The sequence below is a fragment of the Acartia tonsa genome, chromosome 8 (genome assembly GCF_053477335.1).
Source record: "Acartia tonsa isolate MP-2025a chromosome 8, ASM5347733v1, whole genome shotgun sequence".
Taxonomy (NCBI): Eukaryota; Metazoa; Arthropoda; class Copepoda; order Calanoida; family Acartiidae; genus Acartia; species Acartia tonsa.
Genome location: NC_137267.1, coordinates 38942043 through 38962719, shown reverse-complemented (window position 1 = coordinate 38962719; position 20677 = coordinate 38942043). Strand labels below are relative to the sequence as shown.

The 20677-nt window shown below is 32.6% G+C and overlaps 1 protein-coding gene across 1 annotated transcript; it reads left to right on the top strand.

Moving 5' to 3' along the window:
- The first annotated feature begins 15174 nt into the window (after window positions 1-15174).
- Window positions 15175-20215, top strand: LOC145326914 (methylcrotonoyl-CoA carboxylase subunit alpha, mitochondrial-like). The gene is made up of 9 exons (XM_080170363.1): window positions 15175-15310; window positions 15538-15668; window positions 16609-16692; window positions 17630-17701; window positions 18049-18162; window positions 18523-18684; window positions 19074-19162; window positions 19385-19491; window positions 20072-20215. Exons 2-8 carry the CDS (start codon window positions 15582-15584, stop codon window positions 19476-19478), a joined length of 702 nt encoding a protein of 233 aa, XP_080026489.1. The 5' UTR covers window positions 15175-15310; window positions 15538-15581; the 3' UTR covers window positions 19479-19491; window positions 20072-20215.
- Window positions 20216-20677: the final 462 nt, after the last annotated feature.

Genomic DNA, 20677 nt, shown 5'->3' with positions numbered 1-20677 from the left:
CATTAATTAAGTGATTAAATACAGACAAAAATTAGGATGACAACATCCATAAAGACAAAGCTCTAAGATCAGAAGTAAGGACAACTCTCTTGTAATTACTTTTGTAATATTTAATCAACCTTAGTAAAAAATAAGATGAAAATTAGGTGTTCAGGTATGATCCAGCAGGATATAATCCTCCTAGTCTTCAAATACCTTTGAATGGCTCCAGTGTATTTATTTTTTACTCATAGACTTAAAATTGTAAAATTAAGCTTATCTTACATGCCTACATGACATTAAATTATTGGATCATATAAAGAAAACAAAGTCATTCCTAATTAGGACAGAAGTCACTGGAAATTGATCTAAGGAAGGCTACTTATGTCCTTCATCTAACAAAATCTAACTTAAGGGAGGTGACTTATGTCCTTTGTCTGACAAATTCCTACATTAGGAAGGCTGCTTATGTCCTTCATCTTGCAAAACATAGCAAATTCTTGCAAAACATAGCAAATTATTAAAAAACTTAGCTTTTCTGTCCTTCACATAGCAAATTCTTACAAAACATAGCAAAATCTTGCAAAACCTAGCAAATTCTTACAAAACATAGCAAATTCTTGCAAAACATAGCAAATTCTTGCAAAACATGGCAAATTCTTGGAAAACTTAGCTTTTCTGTCCTTCACATAGCTAATTCTTGCAAAACATAGCAAATTCTTACAAAACATAGCAAATTCTTGCAAAACATAGCAAATTCTTACAAAACATAGCAAATTCTTGCAAAACATACCAAATTCTTGGAAAACTTAGCTTTTCTGTCCTTCACATAGCAAATTTTTGCAAAACATAGCAAATTCTTGGAAAACTTAGCTTTTCTGTTTGCTATATTTTGTAAGAATATGCTATGTTTTGCAAGAATTTGCTATGTTTTGTAAGAATTTGTTATGTTTTGCAGGAATTGGCTATGTGAAGGACAGAAAAGCTAAGTTTTCCAAGAATTTGCTATGTTTTGCAAGAATTTGCTATGTGAAGGACAGAAAAGCTAAGTTTTCCAAGAATTTACTATGTTTTGCAAGAATTTGCTATGTTTTGCAAGAATTTGCTATGTTTTGCAAGAATTTGCTATGTTTTGCAAGTATTTGCTATGTTTTGTAAGAATTTGCTATGTTTTGCAAGAATTTGCTATGTTTTGTAAGAAATTGCTATGTTTTGCAAGAATTTGCTATGTTTTGTAAGAATTTGCTATGTTTTGCAAGAATTAGCTATGTGAAGGACAGAAAAGCAAAGTTTTCCAAGAATTTGCTATGTTTTGCAAGAAATTGCTATGTTTTGCAAGAATTTGCTATGTTTTGTAAGAATTTGCTAGGTTTTGCAAGAATTTGCTATGTTTTGTAAGAATTTGCTATGTTTTGCAAGAATTAGCTATGTGAAGGACAGAAAAGCTAAGTTTTCCAATATTTTGCTATGTGATGGACCAAAAACCAATTCTATGCAAGATTTTGCTATGTGAAGGATCAAAAAGCTAGGTTTTGTGAGGTGAAGGGAGGCTACCTATGTCCTCAATCTTGCAAAATCTTTGTTAAGGGAGGCAATTTATGCCCTTCATCTAACAAATTTTCACTTTAGGAAGGCTACTTATGTCCTTCCTAGGAAGGAGACTTCTGTCCTAATTTAGGAATGACTTTGTTTTCTTTCCATGATCAAAATTTTTTTTTTAAATCAGCTGTTGTTTCCAGCTGACCGCAGCCAGTGGCGGCATTCCATGTAAGCTTCAAATCAATTAAATTTTTTGATAAATATATATTAATTCTTGAGTAATAATAAACTTCCGTGAATAGTAAGGCCATGACCGTTTGGCCACTCCTTTACTGATTTTTAACTGATTTTTTATTTCCTACCTGTAGTTTTGCCGTTTTTAAGATGCCAGTAGCGGAATTCTAAAACAGCTCTAGACCAGCCAATTTTTGTATGTAGTTTTTATTGTGATCATAAACAGATAAAACTAGCGCCGCCAACCGCCATTTTACCGCTGAAATTGGCGGTTTCCGTTATTTGTCGTTTTTTGGCAATAGTCAGAAAAAGCATTTTTTTGTTATGAAAAATAATTGCTCGTCATAAAATTTGGTTGTCCTAGCTTTAAAATTGGCTGCTCTACAGCTTTTTTAATATTTAGCGGCTGGCTGCTAAAAAGCGGATAAGGAGCAGTCTGACCTCTATGACTAAAAAAAGTAATTTTCTCTAAAAATACACATGAACCAACAGAAAAAAGTTTTATGTCACTATCTGTAACAGGAGCCGAGATAGAGGGGGGTCTGTTATGGGGTTATGTAGGGATACAGAAGTTTAACTGCCTGTTTTTGCCGGTTTGGGTGCTGGGAGCGCCAATTTTTTTTCTAACTGAGAATAATATCTTAATAAGTTGTAACTATAAACAGATAAAATTATTATTTAGTGCCGCCAAACTGCTGTTTTATCGCCAAAATTGGCGGTTTCCGTTATTTGTCGTTTTTTGGTGACGGTCAGAAAAGGTATTTTTTATTATAAAAAATAATAGTTTGTCATAAAATTTGGTTTTCTTAGCTTTAAAATTGGCCGCTCTACAGCTGTTTTAATATTTAGCGACTGGCCACTAAAATGCGGATAAGGAGCGGTCTGACCGCTATGACTAGAAAAAGCAATTCTCTAAAAATACACATGAACAACAAGAAAAAAGTTTTACGTCTCTATCTGTAACAGGAGCCGAGATAGAGGGGGGGTCTGTCAGGGGGTTAAGTAGGGGTTCAGAAGTTTAACTGCCTGTTTTTGCCGGTTTTGGTGCTGGAAGCACCATTTTTTTTTTAACTGAGAATAATATCTTAATAAGTTGTAACTATATACAGTGAAAAAAGGGACAAAAAAAGATATTTTTTAGGCCTTTTCAAAAGGCAGTTTTGAAATCCCGTTATTTCAAAAAAAATTAAAATGCTTAGAGAATGGCTTGGAAGGTGAATTTAGGTGTTCTGCATATTTCAATTTAAACACATAAGGCCTAAGATATGATATCCCAAAAATCTTATGTCAAAGTCTACTCTACACCTAGCGCTGGCGATTTCATTTTTCACAGGTATAAAATGCATGATTTTAGAAAACTGACTGGCGCTAGGTCTAGAGTAGACTTTGACAAAAGATTTTTTGGATATAATATCTTTGGCCTTATGTGTTTAAATTGAAATATGCAGAAGAGCTTAAAACCTGCACATTACTGAGATATTGTTAAAACCGCCGTGCTACCGTTATCTGTTGATATTTTACATGCCTGGCGCTAGGTCGCCAGTAGAGATAGAGAGCTGAAATTTTGTACATATATTTCTAGGCCCCTAAAGTAACTTTTTAGGTTAGCAGAAGATTAAAATTCGAAAAAGGGTATTTTCATGAAAAGATCTAATGTACAGTACATGTATTTGTACTCTTTAACTGAAACCCCCATACAAAAAAAGGATGTTCGGTCCATGAACCAATAGAGTTAACTTTTAATCTTCTCTTAATAGATATAATCACCAAATCCAATTTCTCGTTCAAGCTAAAGATCAGTTTTTTTTGTGTGTGAAAAATCATTATAATATGCTTTATTTACGTTCCATTAAAATGGCTACATATCTTCGAACATTTTCAAATATTTATCCGCAGGTATTATCTTCTTTAGTCCCATTGAAAAGACAAAATAGAAAATTTGCGACTGTCCAGTCGTTCTTTAACTTTAGAGTAAAAAATATGTTAAAGACAAATCTAAATATAATATGTCTAATGTTAAATGTTTAAGACTGCTTGTAAAACATGCAAGGCCAGGCGAGGAGGTGGTAAAGGTACATCTAACAGGGATCTAAAGGGATAAGATAATGGCTGATAAATTGATGCATATCTGATGCATATGATACACAAAATTTCCCCTTTTATAGATTACAATTAGTGGTTGACACTTAACTAAATGAACCAACAAATTAAAAAGTTCGATAAATGTCCCCACAGTTGTTAAGCCAACAAATAGGAAATAGTTATTATAAAACTCTGGGGACTAGTGTAATAAACAGACCATTGTCCCCTTCCATCCTGACATCTAAAGTTAATCAATGTCTTAATAATCTCAGAATTGAATCTACAATATTTCCAAGCATCTGATAATCACAAACAAAACAACAAAACGGTATTTTGCACACTGGCAAAAAGGGATACAAAAAAGCCAATTATCTTTTTTCAATTTTAGAAAAAAAAGCATTTAGTTTATACTTCGTCCAAAAATTAAAAATGTCTAATGCTTTCTCCTTAGGGACCTCCAAAACAGTGGTCCTCCAAAAGTTTATTTGTGTATGTGCCAGAACGCTGAATTTAACAGATATAAACCTACTCTGGGCTTCAAAAAGACTTCAATGTAAAGAAGAACCATATTGATTAAGTGGTTAGTGAGATCTTAATATAGTGACAGACAAACATCATGTTACTTTTAAATACGGATTCAAAAAGATTGAATTTTTGCCGGGTAAATAGTATCACAATAATTTGCGTGTGTGAAATTTAATCAACATAATTACAAGCACAGGTACTGAGCAGGGAGGGAGGGAACATTGGTTCCCAAAGTTTTATTAAAACGTTTTCTTTTTCTTTGGCTTAATAACTTTGGGGACTTTGTTGTATTTTACTTTGTGGTTTTATTAAGTTGAGTTTCCAAACGTTTCAACCTCCAATTTTAATCTTCAAAAGGAGTTTTTTTTTTATTATCATTGGGGATGTACATCAATTTATAATCCATTGTTTTATCACTTTATATCCCTGGATAAAACAAAGATGACAACATCCATAAAAGCAACGAATTGAGTCGGTAGGACAAACGAACATTAACACTTGTATCTGTTTGCACTTAAAAGCAGAACATCAATTTGTAAGTTTAAACAAAAATGTACATTTGTTGCGTACATGATACAGTAAAATGACATACTTTCAGTTTTATATTTAGATTTTAATTATTAATTCGCTTTTAATATTGTACCTTGTTGCCCTAGAAATCATTATTCCAAAAATTAATAACCATTACGGACGGACGGCATTTTCTACAAGTAGCGAAGCCCAAAAAAATCATGGATGAGGGTACGGTCATGTTGATTTAAAGTTGTTTAAATCAAGAATAAATTTATTAGGAATACATCACGAAACCTATCAAATGCATCTTCCATGCTTTTGATTATATTTTTTTGCATGTCTGACAGACCAACGAAAAATATAAATTACATCCTGGATGTTAATTGGTATAGGGAATCTTCACAAAAAACTGCAGTCTATCTTATATAAAAGCAGAGAAAATCCCCCCTTTAATTTTCTTTAATCGTTTAAAGGTATCTGGTTTAGACGGACGAACCAACCCTAATTGCAGATTAAAGCCTCCCTTTTTTAAAAAGAAGTCAAAAGCAATTCTGAAATCACATAACTGGATACATAATAAATTTTACAAAAAAAAAGCATTTAATATGTCTGTCATAGGTCTATTGTTATATAATCTAACGAGCGGCTGCACACCTAGCATCTAAGGGCTCTTATTCAAAGAAAACATAGACTAAACCATCCCAAGACTGAGATCTAAAAAAATAGCCTGAAACCAATTCAGGACTTATGTAAGAATTGACTAAAATGAAGACCTGAATCAGTTCAGTAGTTACTGAAATCAGAAGCTACAGCAAAAAAAATACCTTACTACTTTATATAAAGCAAGAACCTTACTCTCAGACGGACAGACAGACATCATTATACTTTGTATTATACAAGATTAAATCCCTTTTAGTTATAAATATAAATATTCTGTCAATAAATCACCTCTTAATCTCACATTTAATGTGTTTCTTTTATTTTTGAATACGCCATAAATCAATAAAGATGTACCTTCAATGTGACAGATATCAAGTAGTCCGAAAATGTGCAGAGATTAAAAAATACTAGGAGATATAACGACTAAAGTACTGCTTTTGATAGTTAGATTAATGATTGGTTTGAAAAATCCATTTGATTTTGTACAATTCAGTATATGAACTATTTTTATAGTTGTTTCTCGCATCGTATTATAAACAGCTTTCCGCAGATATAGAATGTACAATTATAAGATTAAAACCAGTTTTTATATTCATAGAAAGCTGGTTATAATACGATGCTAGACATAGTTTTTTCGTATGGATGAAAACCGGTTCCTATCCACCGGATTCGAATGAATACGAGAAAAATATTTGTTAGACTCGAGAAAGATCCCAGTGTACAGAAATTGTACTGTACAAAATCATGACTTTTATTTTTCTGTCTGACATCCCCCAGTCTTATTTCACCAAAATGGTAGTGGGTAAACCCTTGCAAACATATTTAAGCACATTTAAGTATATAATATCTAAATCCATAGCAGTCCAACTGTTTTACAGCAGCTTTTATTTTCTCATCTGCTATTGAATATAGATTGCTGATTTTTTGTAAAGGTTTCCCTTTCCAAAGATCATCTATTGTACAACTTACTTGGTCTTCCATTGGTATGCGACAAAAGATATAAATATTTTGATAAAAGTTTCATGATTTTCTATGTATTAATCTTAACAAATTCTATTCATATATCTTTTTTTTCTTTCTTTTTTATATCCATTGATAATTAACTTTCTGTGTTTCTCAATCCATGTCTTATTTGCTATGCTACTTATGGATGTTGTCATCCTTGTTATTAAATAGCAAAACTTAATTAATTTACAGTTTGCAATTTGCAGAATTAAACCCACTATCCAAGCATAATAGTGCTAGCAAGGTATTTCTTGTCAAATTCCTCAAATTTAAAATCAATGGCTATAAAGAACAAGAACATTATTCTTCCAAAGAGCGAAGAAACTATACATCTTCAAATATTTAATGAGACGTGTAGGGAAAAGGCTTTAAATAGACTTTAAATCAGCTTTTTCGATCTAGAAATGGATATAGAATAAACGTGGATATTATGACAGTCGTCAATTTAGGTTGCTAACATGTAGATCACTTATTGGTCAGTTCATTCATCCAGTATGCAGGGAATGGATAAGATGGGGTAAAGTGTGTAGATGGAGTGGATGGAGAGGGTCATTAGCCAGCTACAGGTGTCACTTTATTAGAGAACATGATAGGATAATCTGGTGTAAGATCATTAAAAAATCTATTGTTGTAGTTAACCTACAAACCCTACACGTAGAAAATCTTTTCAAATAGACTTGAGGAGTTCGGGAGATGGGGAGGGGGAAGAAATAAATAGGCATTATTGTCGGAGTGTCTAGGGGTTTTTGGGGGGCTTTATTGGCTTTTTTATTGTTACTCTATACGCGTATTTTGCAATTTCCCTATAAATTGTGTTGTACCATCTCTAAGTTCTAATTGTTATTTCTTATACAAAAACAAAATATTTTCTTTTGAGGTATCTATCTCTAGGGATATGAAGGGATAAGACAATAGACGATAAATTTATGTGCATCTCCATTGATAATAAACAAAATTACCCCTTTGTACCATTAGTGGTTGAAACGATTGGACACTAAACAAAATGAACCAACCAATCAAAATTCAATAAAAGTTCTCAATCTATATAAACTTAGGGACTTTGGGGACCACTTAAATTAAAGTACCATTAATGTTCAACAGAACTTAATGAAAACCAAGGAACTATTTGTTTTGGACGGACAAAATTAACTACAGAGATGTGGACAAACCTTAATGTAGAGAAGCCACAAACAAAAAAAGGGGTAGGGGGCCAATAGAAATTTTATAGAAAATTTTGGATAAAGTTACTCTCCAAGGTTACTGAAGGTGTCAGGATCATGTATTCTTCAAACAGGGACAAATTATACAATAAACTATTAAACCATTACTTTGCCAGGAGGTTGCATTGAGCTCACCAGAAAACTCTGACACCCCTTTGTGCCTATAAAAATGACTAATGGCAGTATACACTTTAATTGACCAGTGGTAAGCCAGTATACGTCATTTTTTATAGGCACTATAAAAACCTTCCCTCTTGATCCCAAATTGAGGGTGGTGTATTACAGACAACAAAATGGGTGTATTTTTGGTTTAACCCCCTTAGAAAAAACCCTCTTAGAATACAAACATCCACCAAAAGTTCAAATAGAGTCCTTGAAGTTTAAGGGTTTGTAACGTTTTTACCCTGACACCCCACTTGGCTGTATCATGGGGTGCATCCAACCCCCGTGCAAAATTTTTTCCTTGCACCAAAAGACCTACAAGTTTTTAAAAAGCATTTTTCTTTCATGTCTTGTTTGTCTGTGTCAATTGAGTTATGGGTATGTCTATAGTGTATTGTTAGTAAATCTGAATATATCAATCTGTCAATTCTAATTGTAAGTCAGACTAACAAACAAAAAAGTTTGCTGTAATTTTATATCCACCTTTTTATACAAGAGAATGAGATGTAATGTACGTCTGTCTGTTCATCAGTCGTTACAGGCATTAAAATAAGATTTATGTTTTATTTGTAAGAAAATCAAACTGTGTAAATTATTTAGCTACTATTTTAATAGGGTTTTCATTTTTAATATTCTTCTGATCGTTAAGCTGTCCATCTGTCCGTCCAAAGCTCTTTTGTTTTAATAATGTAATTTCACATTTATGGAATTTGTTCTGATTTCTTTGACTAATAGGTATTATTTTGTGAAACTTTGAAATTAGTCCAATAGTTAGGTTCATCTTGATATTTAAACAGTTTTTTTGTTTCCTCGTTGATGAAGGATGTCATCATCCTTGTTTTAAACTTCTCAATTTTAACATGAAATTATGGACATACATTCTGAGAAAAAAAGTTACATTGGAACATGGTAGGCAAAGTTTTTTTTATAGAAAATAGATTATTTGCTTTAAATAAAAAATCCTCCAATCTATTTATAAGTAACAGTATGTCGGTGAATCTATATTACACCGTCCAATTATAAACCCACCATGGAAAAATATTAACCCCTCTACTTTTTTCTTAATTTTTTCTTTTTAAATCCAAATTTAAAAATAGGAGAGTACGACTCGAACCATTCATCGAACTAGAGGCCTCTAGGGGGTGTATCTGCTACATTATTATAGGATATTTATTCCTCCCCCCAGCTTAGAGCTCCTCCCTTCCTGTTTCCCCCGATAATCTTCCTTTCTGCCAACTCCCCCACCCCCAATTATCTTCCTCTTCCGATAACACTTCCTCCCTTAATCAACAAGGGCAAGTATGAATCTAAGATGGCGCAAATGAGGTAATGTCTCTACTGCTAATATTTTTATAAGCACTAGCAAGTTTAAGCGATACCCATGAAGACTAATTTTTTTTAATGTTTTCTCATTGTTTTTTCAATTTTTTTCAATTTTCCAATGGAAACCCAATAATGTAAATGCTAATCTTTCAAATTTTCCCAAAGCCCCCACCCCTCTAAACCTCTTCACAAAAAAATCAAACAAAAAGTTTTATTTAAAAACATTGATATTAAATGTGAACTATGATAAGAACAGTATAAGTTTTCAAACAGCTTTGCAAGTTGCAACGTAGTACGTACAATGTACATACATACATCCATCGTTGCGCATTCACTTCCGCATATTCATCACTTTAACAATTCATCATAACCACTTTAAATGTATAAGTATAGACGTATAACCCAGACAACTACCTGGCTCCCAAAGTATTTGGGATCTTTTTCTTCTGTTGGCAAATTAAAAATTGCAAATTCATTCGCCAATGTGATTTTAGCGATTATAAAACCCTGTGCGGAAACGAATGCACACCACATTTATGTTCATCCGTGTTCCCATTTAATTGCACCTAGCAAAAGAAAATTAACACTATTTCCCCATGGATTAGACAATGGCCGATAAGTTTATGATTCACACTATTGATTGAAACGTTTTGACACACAATAAAATGAACCAATCAATCAAAATTTAATAAAAGGCCTAAAATTTGTAGGAAACGAATAAGAAACGCCGTTTGAAACTTGTGGTACTAATACTAGTGTAATTAACAATCCAATATTCCCTTCCTCCCTGCTACAGTGTGTTTTTTTTTATGAGAACTTTTTTGAAAGCAATTTTACCCCACTTATAGTTCTCAGAATTTAATGATGAATGGCTTATTTTCTTCGTTTTTTATAACCATTTATAGAATATCAAAAAAATAATTCAGTTTCATTAAAAAAGTACAGTAAAATCTAAAATTCAAAACCTAGGTGTCAACATCTAAAAATGGTTTTAACGCATTTTTCTCATGCTCAAATCTTCTACTCCTAGCAAGAATGGCTGCAAAACGCTTCAAAGTTAAAAATTGATACAGATACTTTTAGGGACAAGTACTAGAACATATAGTTTGAAGGCCATATATCAACCAGGGAGGGAGAATTGGCCCCGTAAAGTGGACTACTGAAAATCCAATTTTTTTCTTGCAAAGGGTATAAGATTTGAGCTTAAGAAAAATGCGCTAAAACCTTTTTTAGATGTTGACACCTAAGTTTTGAATTTTTAATTTTACTGTAATTTTTTAATAAAAACTGAAATATTTTTTAAATGTTCTATAAATGATTATAAAAAACGAAGAAAATAAGCCATTAATAATTAAATTATGATAATTATAAGTGGGGTAAAATTGCTTTCAAAAAAGTTCTCATAAAAAAAACACACTGTATTTTCTTCACTTTTATCTATCTATTAGACTAAAAAAGTTTTAAAGATTTTTAATCAATATAATAGATTTGAAATCTGCATAAAATTTTAAGGATTTTTTATAAAATTAGTTTTTTATATAATTCTTTATTTAAAGGCGCAAATACAAATTAAGTTAAATAATTTTGAGATCTGTGATTGGTGGATTGAAAACTATCTGCGCTCTGATTGGAGAAGCTTAAGTGACGTACATCATTCAACCAATTAGAGCGTAGGTAGTTTCCAATCCAGCTATCCTATTGTTCAAAATTTATTAACTTAAATCGTATTTGCGCCTTTAAATAAAGAATTATATAAAAAACGAATTTTATAAAAAATCCTTAAAATTTTAAGCAGATTTCAAATCTATTATATTGATTAAAAATCTTTAAAACTTTTATAGTCTACTATCTATCTTTCTTTTTTTGTTATTTTTTATTAGTCCATATAACTAATCTTGTATTTCTCAAGATTTTATTTGAATATTCTCATGAACAATAAGCATCAAGACTATACCTTACTTACTTTCTATTTTTGATTTAATGAAGTTTTTAATAGTTTGGGATGTAGCCATCCTTGTTTTTTGTTGTTGTCTAATTTTACCCTTTTATTTTGTACTTATTTCCTCATTATTTTTAATTGAGATGTCAAAATATCCAGACTCAATGGATATATTATTACTTGAATCTAATACCAGATTTTCATGTTCTCTAATAAAGCGAAAAACGCAGCGGGCTAAATTAACGATACCCCCAATCCAACCACTGTACCCCCTCCCCTCCTATTGGATAATCGAATTGACCAATAAATGAGTTCCATGTTAGCAAACTAAATTGACGAAAGCTGTTCACCTGTCAAAATATTCACGTATATTCTATATCCATTGGTGTTAAAATATCCAGACTCAGACAACAAGGATGTTCAAATTCAAACTTCCACAAGCTGATTAAACACAAGGAATCTAATGGAATAGGACAATGGCCGATAATCTGATGTACACCCCCAAAGATTATACACAAAATTATCCCTTCTTTAGATTATCCCTTATAATTAGTGGTTGAAAAGTCTGGACGTCCCCAAAGTGGCTAGGTCAACAAATAATAAAAAGTCATTCTAAAACTTTGGGTACTATTGTAATAAAAAGCCCAATGTCCCTTTCTCCCTGGATTAACCTTCAATATTTAAAACAAGGCCAACAGTGTCCATTATTAGAACATAATAATAAACCACTTATATTTAATTCAATAAGAACCTAGCATGTTTTAAAAGAACGTGTCCTAACTTTTGTGATTTTTAAAAGCTAGTCCGTGTTTGTAGTATGTAGTACATGTAAAATGATCCATAGAATTTAGATATGCAATCGGTTTTTTTTGTAGACCTCTTATTTTTGAAGTAATCTAAGTTCAATCTTTAATTTGACCTTACTTTTTGAATTTGAGTAATTATTGAAAAAATCTATTTTGTTGTACCCCGTTGAATCAAAACTTTGAACTTTGGGGGTTCGTCAAGAATGGGTTAAAAAAAACACAAAAGTTAGGACACGTTCTTTGCAAATAAGCAAGAAGTTACAGCAATGTATATAATCAGGCGTACCCTCTCAGACTGATAGACGTACAAGCGGACAAATATGCCATACATATAAGGTAGATTTGCAAATTAACATATTGTAAGGCAAAAACAACACAAAAACTTAAAATAAAAATGGATTTTAGAATTTTTTAAAAAAGTTGTATATAGAATAATTAAACTCAGGTTATAGTAGCCCATCTCCTTAATATAAATTGTGCTTTCTCTGAAAGTGCCTTGCAAGCGAAGAACCACCCCCTCCCCCCATAATTTGTGACTAATAAGTTACCAAAAATAAAAAAAATAAAAATTATCCCGAAAGATTCAAACTTCCATAACGAAGTCACTAGAGGCTAGCGGCATGGCCACCGGCAGCATAACAACTACTATAATTATAACATATTGTAAAGCTAGATGTCAAAATATTTTAAACCCATAAAAAGTTAAAAGATATAATTTAAAGCTGATTCGATTAAAGTAAAATATTTTGATATGTGAATAATAAGGTTGTCATCATTATAGCCGTTTTTTGTACTTTTTTCTCTACCCGAAATAAAACAAGAATAACGACAAGCAAAGGGTTTTAAGTATATAGCAGGGAAGGGTATGAAAATAGCCTAAAACCAAATCAAAGCTTAAATCTGAAATACAAATTAGCCTTAAACTGTCCCAGGATCTATGTGAAGCTTCCTAAATAAGAAAAACCTAATTGGTTCATTAGTTATATATAAATATTAAGCTACAGAAAAAAAACCTTACTACTCATAGATACTTTTATATAGATCGCAACAATCCTTCAATTTTCGGATAATATGCAACTAAAGCTGCTGCCGTTTTTTAAAAATCCAACTTTAAAAACAACCCAGACGCAGCTGTCTTTTTCTCGCGGCCTTTAAGTTACGCGGCCCATAATAACTTTTTTTCAGTCAAAAACTCAGTAATTATAGAGAAGCTGCGCTTTTCTAAAAATTACACACATACCCTTGTTTCCCAGCCCAGGTTCTACGAAATACCAGAAAAAAACAGTCGTTTTACCAGAAAAGTGGTAAAGCTGGTCAACCTGGTAAAATATACCAGTTTCGTGGTAAATTTTACCAGCAAAAATTTTAGCCAAAAAATTAGTCAAATTTTACCATTTTTTTTGTAAAATTTGACGAAACAAAAAAACCCGTTTTTTGTGTTTTAAATAAAAAACAGCTCTTCATAATCAGTTGTAGTACTTTAAAATAATGACTTCTATACAATGAAGCCTAAATTTAAATTTTTTTTTTTTTTTTTAATTTTACCACTTTTGGAAGTTTTACCAAAAATGTGGTCAATTTTACAACTCTATTTTTCAGGTTAAGTCCGAATTTTCGGACTTAGACAAAAAAACGCAATTTGGTCAATTTTTACCAAAAAGTTAGTAAAATTTGACAAGGTATTTTTTTAGGCTAAGTCCAGATTTTTGGACTCTGACAAAAAAAATGAACTTGGTAAAATTTGACCAACTTTTTGGTAAAAATTGACAAGGTAAACTTTTAGGCTAAGTCCAGATTTTTGGACTTTGCCAAAAAAAAAACATGGTAAAATTTGACCAACTTTTTGGTAAAAATTGACAAGGTAAATTTTTAGGCTAAGTCCAGATTTTTGGACTTTGCCAAAAAAAAAAACTTGGTAAAATTTGACCAACTTTTTGGTAAAAATTGACAAGGTAAATTTTTAGGCTAAGTCCAGATTTTTGGACTTTAACAAAAAAAAAAACTTGGTAAAATTTGACCAACTTTTTGGTAAAAATTTTTACTTTTTATTGAATTTTTTCGCATAAAAGAAGCTAACTTTTTTTTAAAACCTTGAAAATTATTTCATCATTTCTTTTAAAACATCCTCCCGCATCGTCAAAAATATATCAAATTTAATATTTACTTATTTGAGCTAGCTTCATACGAATTAAAATTAAAAGAAAAAAAATCAAGGTCTGTGTGTTTACGCAGATGTGCCGTGTGCATTTGAATTTATCGATTTTTCATCTTTAATATAAATATAAGCTTTCGTATATTCCCCTGAATGTTTCTAAAAGAAAGACAGAGATTTCGAATTATAGAGTAATTTCGCTACAAAACTTATATTTTTAAGTTTTGAAATTTATGGCACCTCTGTGCACGCATGCGCACTATTGATAATTGCTTATGATTATTTGAATATAGAGTGCCAAAAATAATTATTAGTTTTGATTCAATTTAATCAAATATTTTGAATCAAGAAGTAAATTACTACTCAATTTTCTCTAAATATTTAAATTTGTAGAATTTACAATTTGTTTGGAAGATTTTTTTTAAGCAAGATGTTTAAAAATGTGGCAAAATTGTGGAACAACAATGTTTCATGATTTCTATATTTATGTTGTCTTTGCCAACCGGAAATACCACCGAGATGGGTTTTTAAAAGATGAATGCCACATTTTTTCGGCGTTTTTTAGACATTAATTGATTGAACGTTGACGATAGAATTTCAAACAGAGTATATAACATAAAAATACTGAATTTTAAATTATTTTTTTAGCAATTTTTCTAATGTCTAACACAGCTCTAAAAAGATGCATTAATTAATATGCAGCAAAAATGGATTGAAGATAATCTTTTTTTTTCTATGAAGGCCGTACCATCAAAAGCGAAATAATTAAATAAATCATTGTATACTCTTTTAGATTTCGCGAATGTCGCGCTTGTTATTCATAGCGTAAAAAATGTCGAAAAAACGCGGCAATATCTTTTAAGAACCCGGCCGGAAATAGATTCTATATGGTTAACAACTATATATATATTTAAATATTTTTTTTTAATATTGAATGCACTATATTTTTTTATATTCTATCGAATATATATTTTATATGTCATTACAAAACTATATTACATTTAATATTAACATTAAAAAAAAAAACATCAATTTAAACTTTCGTAACCCTGTAATTAGGTATTGGCGTTAGAAGTACAGTTCACCACGGTCCACGCTTGGGCTAGCATCACTCACCAGCATGGCTCTGCCTAGGCTTATAATGAGAAAGGCCAGGGTATTATTATTACAGGTATTGTGTCTTTAAAGGGACTGTGAACGTAAATTTTTCTCATCTTAATATCAAATCTTAACATTATCTTATTCATAATATCTCACAGATAGAGCAAAACGCGCTTTTGTTTGCTTAAAAAACGGCTTTTTCCGACGATTTTTATTTGTTTCCTAAAGTGGCACCTCCGCCCCAACCCTTCCTTTGTTACCTACATTTTATTGTGTTTTAGTCAAAATTTATTATAGGTATTAAAACTGTGGCAGTTTACAGTGACAGCGACAGAAACTCTATGCATGTAGCCATGGCGGACGAAGCTGTTAGAATTGGTCCAGCTGCCTCACAACAGAGCTATCTCAGGGGAGATACTATTTTAAAGGTATATTATACCAGAGAGAGGAGATACTGTTTATTAAACTAGTGCCAAAAGTTTTATAATTACGTTTACATTTTCGTTTGTTTACAACTTTCGACATCAGGACTTTAGTGAATTTTGATTGGTTAGCTCAATAGGTTGAGTGTTCGAACGTTTCAACCACTAATATTAATCCAAGGGGTAATTTTGTTAATCATCATTGAGGATTTACATCAATTTATCGACCATTGTTTTGTCTTATCCCTTTATATCTCTGACATTATACTGTTAGGTATTAGTTTTAGATGGACATTACAAGAATTGATTGATTAAAATAATCCTTAAATAAAAGTAACAGGATGTTTGTTTGTCTTCGTTTGTAGCGAAATATCTAGCGTACGTACACGTCTCTCCTCTACATTGAAGCTTATTGTATGTCTCGGAAAGGTTTTAATTTATACATGGATTTTTTTATAGGCCTAAGAAAAATTACCCCAAAAATTTTATTTTTTAAAAACTTTGAAAAATTAAAATTCAAGGTAGTGGGTCGGCTCTTTCCCAGCCCCCCCCCCCTCCCCACACCTTTCACATTGCAAAAAAATGGGTGTTGTTTTTTGCTTAATGGTGTGATTGATAATTTAAATTGAAACTTGGAAGAATCTACCTATTAAGATTTAGAATAACTCTTATATGCATCATCCTATTATATAAAGCAGTAAGACTTTTTTTCTAAATAACTACTGATCCGATTGGGTTCTCTATTTTAGGTAGGCATCACATAGGTCCTGAGTTGGTTTTATTCTATTTTCTGATCATATTTAAGCCTTAAGATGGATTTTTTACTTTTTCTATTGAAACTAAAATAAAAAAATGTTGGGATCTATTTCAACTCACCACTAACTCAAGTGCCCCTAGAGGCCTCTAGGGGCTTAGTTACTATTGACCATACACTGTATTATCTTAGGTTGCGGCGGAAACCGGCTCCGATGCTGTACATCCTGGCTATGGATTTCTCTCCGAGAATGTCGAGTTTGCTAATCTTTGCCAGGTAAATGCAGGGAGGGAGGGGACAATGGGCTGTTAACTACACGTGTCCCCAAACTTTTATAATAACGTATTCTTATTCGTTGGCTTAACAACTTTGGGGATTAAGTGATCTCTGATTGGTTGGTACATTAAGTTGAGTGTCCAAACGTATCAACCACAAAAGGTAATCTATGTAAGGGGTAATTTTGTGTATCATCAATGGGGTTGTACATGTACAGTACATCAATTTGTCGACCATTGTCTTATCCCTTAAGATTCTTGGGTAAATGGATATATTATTACCTGGATGTTACACCAGTTTTTCATGTACTCTAATAAAGCGGTACTCACAGCGGGCTAAAATAAAGATACACCCTTATTCCTCCCTTACAACACCCCCTTACCTCCTTCTGGGTAAACGAACTGACCAATATATGAAGTCCATGTTAGGAACCTAAATTCATGACAACAAATTTCCATGATATGTCATTAATAATATCCACGTGTATTTTATATCCCTGGACAGGTAATATTTTCCATTTGACTGCAGGGAGGGAGTGGATATTAGACTGGAAGTTATACTGGTACCCAAAGTTTTATAAGCACGTTAGCTCACAACTTTAAATCTTGATTGGTTCATTCAAACTAGCAGTGTCTGAACTAATCTAAGGTGTTGTTTTGTTCAATATATTTGGGGATTTATATATGTATATTTCGTTCATTATCTTGTCCACGGTCATTAGTGTGAGGAATGGGGTTGACAACACACCCCTTAAAATTAAAATTATGTAGATTCCCCCCCCCCCGTTTTTTAAAAACCTCTAAGATTACATCCCTTCCCGTAAAAACCCTGTGCACGCCACTGTACTGCTTACGTTTTTTTCTGGTTAATTTCAAGAATGTAATATTATATTAATAAGAATGATACCTACCTTTTAATTTAAATTTTTTTTTATCAGGAGAAAGGAGTTATATTTGTTGGTCCACCGTCCACTGCCATTAGAGATATGGGTATCAAGTCTACATCTAAGGTAAATGATAGAGTAGCTACTCAGGAACTTATTTTGGTTGATTTCAAGTAGAAAGAAATAACACTCTATACTATACCGGAGTAACAGGATGTCTGTTCATTTGTCCTCTACGATCTCAATCTTCTGGTCTTCCATAATTTTCAGGGAATGTTTATGCTGTTTTTTTGGCGGGGGGGGGGGGGGTATGACACCGCTTCTTGGAAAAATGACCTCGAATATTTTCATTGGTAAAAACCCTCCAACCATCCTCTTTTAAGACGAAACACAAGTAGGCTCTAGGAAAAGCAACTGTGTATTTAAAAGAAGTCTGTCGTTACAATTTTTCTAATATTTAACCTGTTTTTTAGATGATCATGGAAGCCGCTAACGTACCTGTAATCCACGGTTACCACGGAGAGGACCAGAGCCTGGACACCTTGAAGGCGGAGGCAGACAAGATCGGGTTCCCTGTTATGATCAAGGTGGGAACAAGGACAAGTATGTCCACATGTACCGCAATAAAATAGTAAATAATATAAATATAAAACAGGATGTTTAATATGGACAATGACATAATATATTTCAACTTCAAGGCTCGATTATAACATTATACCTTAGGTATAATTCTGGGAATCAATGTTAAAAAAAAAAGGAATATGTAAGTTATATAAATTATATATATGTATGTAAAGAAATGTAGTGTTATATTTTTCTACCATTGTGTAATGATATATAGTACAGTCAGACGGAGTGACGGCATACCTTATTGTAGAGTAGCTGCTAAATTTTATATTGTTTTTATTTTTCTACCTGTGGAAAACTGTTATTTGATATTGTCATAGGCTGTCCGCGGAGGGGGTGGCAAGGGTATGAGGATTGCCATGACCGCTGGCGAGTTCGAGGCCCAGCTGGAGTCTGCCAAGCGCGAGGCGATGAAGTCCTTCGGTGACGAAGTGATGCTCCTGGAGAAGTTTGTTGTTGACCCCAGACACGTAGAAGTTCAGGTCAGTTTTGTTCCAGGGGAAATTATCAGGAACGCATGGGCTTTTTATTTCACTAGTCCCCAAAGTGTTATAATAACGTTTCCTTATTCGTTTGCTTAACAACCTTTGAGACTTTTATTTAATTTTAATTGGTTGCTTCATTATGTTGATTGCTAAAACGTTTCTACCACTAATTGTAATCTTCAGAAGGGGCAATTTTGTGTATCATCATTGGGGATGTATATCAATTTATCGGCCATTGTCTTATCCCTTTATATCCCTGGGAAATTATACTTGATTAATGCCTATGGAGAGAGATGGTTGATTTAAAACGTAGTTAGACATTTGTATAAAGTTCCAAACATTCTTACTGCCTTGCTAAAATCTTCTAACAACCTATCTCTATTTAGGATGTACCCAAGCCTGGTTTTCACTGCCTACCCCAGCGGGCTGCCTTGCTAAAATCTGTGCTCAACTTCTTAAAGAAGGCTATTCAGGAATGGGTTATTAAATGATTTAAGACGAAGTAAAATATTGTTTAAGTTAAAAAAAACATTGTACTAAAATAATTTACGTTTCTGTAGACTTGATTAATCAACCATTCAAAATTCAATAAAAGTCCCTAGAGTTGTTAAAGCAACGAAGAAGAAAATAAAGCTTTGGGGACTAGTGTAATAAACAGTCCACTTCCTTCCTTCATTTAATCCTCCATAACTTAGGACCCCGTGTTCCACGACTCCATACGCCACGTGAAGCATATAATCAGTAATGCCGAGTACTATCCTGTTCTTGTTAGCCACGGATGTTGTTACTGATTATGTTTTCCAGGTAAGCTTTCCCTTTATTTTTTCTCGTTCTGCGTTTTCAAAGATGTTTAGTTAGATAAGTTTGCTGATTTTTTTGCCACGTGTCAAGATGCCTGTAGGAAATGAATGAGGGGGGAGAGGGGGAGTCGAACCTACACACTTTTATTTTTGCTTTCAAAAGAAAAAATTTAGGTGTGAGAGTAAGGGGGGGGGGGAAGTTCTGACACATTTGCGTAAACAGCGAGTATAGGCTTTATCTTTGGGACGGACGGACGGACGGACAGACATCGTTCTACTTTGTATTATAGATTAGATATTTAGTAGGGAGGGATGGGACATTGGGCTGTAAATTACACTAGCCCCCAAAGTTTTCAAATAACATTTTCTTATTCTTTGGCCTAACAACCTTGGGTACTTTTATTGATTTTTTATTGGTTGGTTCATTAAGTTGAGTGTCCTAACATTTCAATCACTTATTGTAATCTACAGAAGGGGTAACGATGTGTATCATCATTAGAGATGAACATCAATTTATCAGCCATTGTCTTATCCCTTTATATCCCTGTACTTATCTAATTAACTAATGAGCAATTTTATTCCAGGTTGAATATCAGTGATATGAGGTCGAATGGGGCCGGTGCCCAGCAAATCCAGGAGGTTGCGCAACAGTTTTCTTCGGCCAGAGCAGTAGAATCAAGAAAAATATGTTTAAGTGTTTCAATCAATAAAGATAAAAATGAAAACAATTTTTTTTTTATTTTTGCGATTTGTGTACAAGCGATGTTTTTCTATAATTAAGGTCGTTTTTTACCACTTTCTCGTGATTTTTACCACCCGTTTTTACCACAATTTTTGGTAAATTTTTACCATATTTACCCTATTTCTGGTAAAATTTTACCAATTTAGGGCAAAAATATTACCAGGTGTTGAACAGTTTTACCACTTTTTCGGTAAAATCTTACAGAAATTTGCGGTAAATTTTACCAAAAAAGTGGTAAAAATTGGTCAAAATCTGGTATAAATTTGCGTCCTAAAATGGTAATATTTTACCGGAAATCTGGTAAAATTTTACCGATAATTGTGGTAAAAATCGATGGTAAAAAGCGTCTCGCTATACCACAAAAAGTGTTTTTACCACGGTTACGGTAAAATTTTACCACCTTTTAAATCGTATAGGCTGGTAAAATTTTACCATAAAAGTGGTAAAA

Excerpts from the sequence above, each read along its gene's own strand:
- LOC145326914 (XM_080170363.1), top strand. The coding sequence starts at position 15,582 with ATGCATGTAGCCATGGCGGACGAAGCTGTTAGAATTGGTCCAGCTGCC. Across the intron at positions 16,693-17,629 it reads AGTTTGCTAATCTTTGCCAG|GAGAAAGGAGTTATATTTGT; the intron begins GTAAATGCAGGG and ends TTTTTTTATCAG. Across the intron at positions 19,163-19,384 it reads TTAAAGAAGGCTATTCAGGA|CCCCGTGTTCCACGACTCCA; the intron begins ATGGGTTATTAA and ends CATAACTTAGGA.